General features: G+C 29.0%; 1 protein-coding gene across 1 annotated transcript; it reads left to right on the forward strand.

Annotated features, from left to right (window-relative positions):
* The first annotated feature begins 3,219 nt into the window (after positions 1–3,219).
* Positions 3,220–6,053, forward strand: LOC111442844 (circumsporozoite protein-like). Its single transcript, XM_023080395.1, has 3 exons — positions 3,220–3,298; positions 3,462–3,684; positions 5,777–6,053. The coding sequence occupies exons 1-3, from the start codon at positions 3,220–3,222 to the stop codon at positions 6,051–6,053; spliced, it is 579 nt and encodes a 192-aa protein (XP_022936163.1).
* Positions 6,054–6,900: the final 847 nt, after the last annotated feature.

Below are 6,900 nucleotides of genomic sequence, written 5' to 3' on the forward strand. Positions count from 1 at the left end.
AAAGTTGTGTAATTTGCAAGGAAAATATTCTAAAAGAGGAAAGAAGTGAAATATTATTATTGGAGATGCTTGCTTGCATGTTTTTCATGAAGAATGGTTAAGAAGTTGGCTAAACAAAAGTCATTATTGTCCCATGGGTAGATTTGAGATGCCTGCAAATGTGTTGTTTTTTTTCTCATGGTTATTGTGTTTAATATGGAAAATAGTGTGTTGATGCCCTTGCTTCAGACTAATAAACGAAGTATAGTTTTGAGTTAGCTTTAGTCGACAAATATGATCAAGAAAAACGCTCCAAATCTCTCGAAGTAGGTGGTAGAGAAAGAAGACAGTAGAAAACATCTATGGAAGCCTCGGGATCGTGAGAAGGATAAGCTTGACTTATACATAATTTAGAGCATTTGGTGACCATTTTTTAAGCTTCAAATACAAACATGCATATAGCAGAGTGAAACCAAAGTTGTTTCGAAAGTCAAAGATGTGAGTTAATAAGCTTAACTTATAGATTGCACCATTGACGGTTATTAATCTTGGAGCATTTCTAGGAGAAGAATGGTTAGTGTTTCTGTCTTTTAAATAGTCATTAGTCATGTTTTATTAAGAAACTAGTATCTCAGTTACGGAGAAACCCTCTTCTCAAATTATTGTGTTATTTATTTCATTTTTTTTTTCTTTCTATTTCCATTATTAGTTTGGGTGTGTTTTAATCGAGTCAAGATTGAGTGAACTTATTGCTAGTTTGAATTAGTGAACATATTCGTAATCAGTTAATACTTGGAGAATATATTAGTTATAGAATATATCTTAAATATTAGTAGTCGTTAATTTTTTTTTGGGATTAGCAATATATTTTATTTTATTCTAATATTTAGTTAGTTTATATTTTCATTATTTTGAGGTATTAGTTGGTATTTGTATCCTGTTTAAATGTATGTTGTGAATATCATTGAACCTTCTATCCCAATTCTATTTTTCATTCTAACTCTGAATTGTTTATAATATTTTCAGATCTATTCACACTTTTGAGAGGTAAATATTCTGTCAAATCTAAAGTCAAAATCAATCAAATATGTTAGGATTTTAGTATAACATCAATTCTTACCGAGGGCGAGTATAGGCGGTCAACTATCTCTTTTAGAAACTTATAAATGTTATTGGATTAGAAATTCAACTCTATATATATATATGTTTATTTATTTATTTATTTATTTGGTGCCGTGGGACAGACCATCTGAATTTTATATAAATAAAGAATACTTTTAATCATTATTATATTAGTTAATTTTAAATAATTAATGGTGGGTAGTTAATTTATTTTTTATTAATTCAAATTATCAAATTTAAGGTTTTTGAGTTTATTTAACTAATTTTAAAATCTATTCTCAAATAAATATATTTAATAAAATTATATAAAATTTTGATGGTAAATAATTAATATAATAATAAAATTATCACAAAAGACTCAAGATTCATTCTTTAACTGATCTTACCATAGCCTTAACGTTCTTATACCTATCACAGACATATCATTACGTGACGTACCTTAGTCATATCGTCACAAGAACGTACCCTAACGCTATCGTTCTATCAATCTATCACAAACCTATCCCTTTCTACCCATAACCTAACCGTATTCTTTCATTAATCTCTCCTATCCATAGCACTCCGGTATGTAACCTAACTCTAACGTTTCATGAACGTATCTTACTCCTATCGTTACATTTCGTTTTGTGCATCCTTCTTGTATCCTATGTCAAACATATCCTTGAGCACATCGTACCATAATTGTTGTCATACAAACCACATATTATAACATAACATAACATATAGGAAGCATATCGATCCACAGAAAATTCACACATATCAATATATATGACACGTACAGAACCACAGGGCACGTGTCAACATCAAATATAACCATGCCGATAGTAAGGTCACTTACCTGGCTAGCTTAAGTCGTTGTCACAAATATATCTTTAATGAAAGTTCGATTCCGTCCTTTGAAATCCGAGTCAACATATATGAGTTCATGACATCAGTTTCAAGTTTGAACTCTATAAAATTATTTCTCTAATTTAGATTGGCCATCGTAAAGTTCTGATATTTCGTGTCAAGACAAAATTTAAAGGAGTGCACTCTGATATTTCCTGTTTTACTGTTAAATCCTGTTCAACAATTTTTTCCTCAATCTTCCTTCCTCTTCTGTAATTATTTTTAAGAAGGTATTATTCAATTTTGTTAATCTATTCCTACCTCCAAATCTTCCCTTTTTATTTTTATTATTATTTTTCTTTTCAGTTAACAGTGTTCTGTATTTCTATCTCTATCTCATTTTTTCTTATTTACTTTGTCTTCTTCTTCTGATTTAGTTAACAACTATATTCTTAGCTTTTAATTTAATCATTGATTTGGCTATATTCTTTTCCTATAATTCATATAAAATTACAACCTAAATCATTCCAACAATTCAGTAGATCTAAATCATTGCAACAATTTAGTAGAACTAAATATAATTGTTTTTTATTTCCTAAACTCATACAGAATTCTTTTCATTTAATCTCTAATTTAAAACTAAATAATGGTAACTAAATTAATATTATTTAATAAAATAAAAGGAAGATTTAACATACTGACCTCTTCAAATCACATATCTCCTCGAGCGGAGCTAGTCTGCTTAAACCTTTTGTTTTCTTTTTCTATTTGTTTTTGTAGGAAGAAGAATTCTGCCTAAATCTGCAGTTGTTTTTAAAGAAAAGAGATTCATGATTTGTTGCCATATTTATTCTTAGGGAAGGAGTGGTGAGAGATTGAAAGAAGGAGGGGAGATCCGATACCAAATGTTTTTCTTCTTTTAATTTTTATTTATTTATTTATTATTTTATTATTTTAACTATTTTTTTTTATAATTATTTTTATTTGTTTATTTCTTTATTTATTTTTGGGTATTACAACATGAATCCCCAAAGTTTTTTTTTCCTAACTTATCAATTTCCTCTAAAAGAACTTAGACGATGACAATATGTAATCTTGCTACAATTCTTATCATCCAAGTTTAGAAGATACGATTACCCCATTCTTGATGCTAAAATTATCACAGACCAGATAAGAAACAGGTGGAGAACAATAAAATAAACTGCATATTTGGATGGGGTTGGAAACATTTTTCCTCGAACAATTACACTGAAATTATGGAATGTTGCAACCTATCAGGTGAGCTCGTTCATGGTTGATAGTGAAGACCCAATGGTTCCTACGAGCAAATCACAAAATCGTGAGTTTGTTGATGTTAAAATGTTGGAAGGTTTCAAATATTTGGATGGTTGTGTTTGTATTTTCATACTAATATAATGCAAAAGAATATAATATTTTCCAGTTACCAAGAGTGTCGTCGTACATAAAACAAGTTTTCCGATCGAGTTGATAGAAAGACCACTTACTTGATTAGCTTAAGTTGTTGTCATGAGGTGGCGGAGAGGGGAAGAGAAACGACGCCGGAGGTGGAGATTTAAAGAAGCTTTGCGTAGGAGGTGGCGGAGAAGGGAAGAGAAATGCTGCCGGGGGTAGAGATTTAAAGAAACTTCGCATAGGTGGTGGCGGAGAGGTGAAGAGGAACGCCACTGGAGGGGGCGGAGAAGTGAAGAGGAAGACAGATAGAGATCTATGGGAATGCTTCAAGTCCGGCGATGAGTCAGCAATGGCAAGAAATGGATGAGAGAAAAGTGGAAAAATGAATAGCAGAGACAACCCTAAAAGATTCTTTTTTTTTTTTTTTTTTTTTTTTTTTTCCTATATGTTTGGTGATTATGAAGATCCACGGCCGATCTCAAAAAATTTATAGGAATAATGCACATTTTCAAGTAGTGAATACTAAATTTGTCTTTTAACAAAATAGTAATAAAAAAACAAAAAAATTGAAATTAAAAAAATACTCTAAAGTTTCAATAATACAATTAAACTTCCCATAGAGTTAAAAATTGCAGTTAAATTTTTTTAAAAAATTAAAAAATAGTATTATAATTAGTTAGGGATAGAAATAGTTAATATTTTGTTTTTAAAAAAGTACCTTTAAATTTTCATAAAAGTTTCATACATACATTTAACTTTTACAAATTTCAATATAATTTAGTAATGGGGAGAGATATTTGGGGAAGGAATGGTAAGGAATGGTAAGGATGGAGAGTTTGATGAAGTTTCACCGTAACTAATTTTGAGTTAAATGAAAATATTTTCATTTTAGAATTAAAATTAAAATTAGATGAATTTCTAAAATAAAAGAGATTGAAATAGTTAGATATTTCTTTTATAGAGCATAATTAGTTTCTATAAATCATTTGTTACCAATAAATTAGGAAAACTCAACCAAGAAATATCATTTATTACTGTAGTTCTAAATTAATTGTTCACCAGAGTTTATATAAAGGTGAGATTTAGAGGTAGAATATCTATGTGACGACAAAATGAGTTTGCATAAAAATGTCAATATGGTTTATGTTGATCTCTCCACTAATGTCTCATCCATTTTCCAAACTATCTCTCCCAACCATGTCACCTCTCCCCACACTTCTCTCCACAAGTCTTCCAATCTAGCCGATAGAAAGTCCACTTACCTGATTAATTTAAGTTGTTGTCATGAATTTATCCTTAATGAACGTTTGATTCTGTCTTTTGAAATCCAAGTTAATCTATGTGTGCTCATGACGTAAGTTTCAAGTTTGAACTTTCATGTAACAAGTTTACAAACAGAGTTAACCATTTTTCTAGAAGATATAAGCTACTTTTACATAAAAGAATTTGATGAATTTATTTTTAGATACGAGCTACTGTTACATAAAAGAATTTGATGAATTTATTTTATGTTGAAGTATTATCTACTTCCTAGTCATCTTATATTTCAAAATTCCATTCTTTTTCCATGGTTTATCCTCTATAATTCTTATGTCTGAGAAGCAGGTTGTGTTTGGCAGTATACATAAAAAAAATTGTCAATTTTACTGTACTAATTTTTCTTTTAATTCTATTAACAATTATCTTTATCCAATTTTAATTGAGCAATCTTTCTTTTTTTCACCTCACTTTTAATTCTTTTGCAATTATCTTTGAACAATTTTAATCTTTTTTTTTTCTTCCATTTTTTCTCTTCTTTTAATGATCTTACCAATTATCTTTACCCAATTTTAATAGATTTTTTTTTATTTTTTTTTATTTTTTATTTTTACATGTTGTTGATCATGATTTTCTAAAATGATTGTAAAAATCTAAATAATTGAAATAGATTAAAAGAGATGGAAGATCTAATAAACTTTTTTCTCTCTTTCTTTATTTTTTCTTGTGGTGATCATTATGTTGTGAGAAGGTGTTGTAATAAAATAAAATAAACAAAATTTTGAACTTAAAATTCTCCTTTTAGTTTTTAATATTTAATTAAATCGAAATTGTACAAAATAATAATAATAATAATAATAATAAAAACTTTAAAATTGTTGTTATTTTAAAATTTTAATATTTTTTCATCGGAATATTATTTGAGAAGTTCTCTTATACGTTCAATAAATTATAAATAAGAATACTATTTTTGAAAATTTATGAATATTTGTTAAACGTGAAGTAAAGTTGTATTTATATAATGATAAACGTATTTTTAAAACAAAAGTAGTGATCATAAGATTTCCCTGTTACATTATTAAAGGGCTTATCGAGAACATCTCTCTCGCCAATCAACTTATCTTCTCTCACGTGGTTGATTTTCTATACTGTCTTTACATCACTCCATTGGCTGCAGTGGGGGTGACGGAGAGGGGAAGAGAAACGTTGCTGGGGGTGGTAGAGAGGGGAAGAGAAACGACGCCGGAGGTGGAGATTTAAAGAAGCTTTGCGTAGGAAGTGGCGGAGAGGGGAAGAGAAATGCCGCAGGGAGTGGAGATTTAAAGAAGCTTCGCGCAGGAGGTGGCGGAGAGGTGAAGAGGAACGCTGCTGGAAGGGGTAGAGAAGTGAAAAGGAAGGCAGATAGAGATCTACGGGAATGCTTCAGGTCCAGTGATGAGTCAGCAATGGCATGAAATGGATGAAAGAAAAGTGGAAAAATGAATAGCATAGAGAACCCTAAAAGATTCTTTTTGTTTTTTTTGTTTTTTTTTTTTTAATGTTTGGTGATTATGAAGATGGTATGAAGACCCCTAATCTCAAACAATTTATAAGAATAATGTACATTTTCAAATAGTAATACTAAATTTAAAAAAAACAAAGAAATTTAAATTAAAAAAAAAATCTAAAGTTTCAATAATACCATTAAACTTAAAAATGGTTAAAAAATTCTTATAATTAGTTAGGGATAGAAATTGTTAATATTTTATTTTAAAATAAATACCTTTAAATTTTCATAACAGTTTCATACCTACATTTAACTTTTACAAGTTTCATTATAATTTAGTTATAGGGAAAGATATTTGGGGAAGGAGTGGTAAGGATAGAAAATTGGATGAAGTTTCATTATAACTAGATTTTCAAATTAAATGGAAATATTTTCATTCTAGAATTAAAATTAAAATTAAATGAAATTTTTCTAAAATAAAATAGACTTAGATTTTTTTTCTTTTTTTTTTTTCAAAATCATTTGTTACCAATAAGTTGGAAAACTCTACAAAAAAAAAAAAATTATTACTAAATTTCTAAATTAATTGCTCACCAGAGTTTAGATAGAGGTAAGATTTAGAGGTAGAATATTAAGGGATAGAATATTTGTGTGAAGATAAAATGGGTTTGCTTAAAAATTCAATATGGTTTATGTCCTCTTGTTGATCTCTTTTGTTGCTATTTTGTCTCATCTCAATGGTCTCGAGGCAAGTGGAGTGACAATGTGCTTTCTTAGGACTTAAAAGGCATGTCCCAACTAGACTAAATCCAACA

This window comes from Cucurbita moschata, unplaced genomic scaffold (assembly GCF_002738365.1).
Source record: "Cucurbita moschata cultivar Rifu unplaced genomic scaffold, Cmos_1.0 Cmo_Scf00005, whole genome shotgun sequence".
Taxonomy (NCBI): domain Eukaryota; kingdom Viridiplantae; phylum Streptophyta; class Magnoliopsida; order Cucurbitales; family Cucurbitaceae; genus Cucurbita; species Cucurbita moschata.

What these genes read in the sequence shown, in the direction of transcription:
- LOC111442844 (XM_023080395.1), top strand. Translation starts at nt 3,220, where the DNA reads ATGGTTGATAGTGAAGACCCAATGGTTCCTACGAGCAAATCACAAAAT. An exon ending in TGATGTTAAAATGTTGGAAG is followed by an intron (nt 3,299 to 3,461) that starts GTTTCAAATATT and finishes TGTTGTCATGAG; the next exon opens with GTGGCGGAGAGGGGAAGAGA. An exon ending in TGCTTCAAGTCCGGCGATGA is followed by an intron (nt 3,685 to 5,776) that starts GTCAGCAATGGC and finishes CATTGGCTGCAG; the next exon opens with TGGGGGTGACGGAGAGGGGA.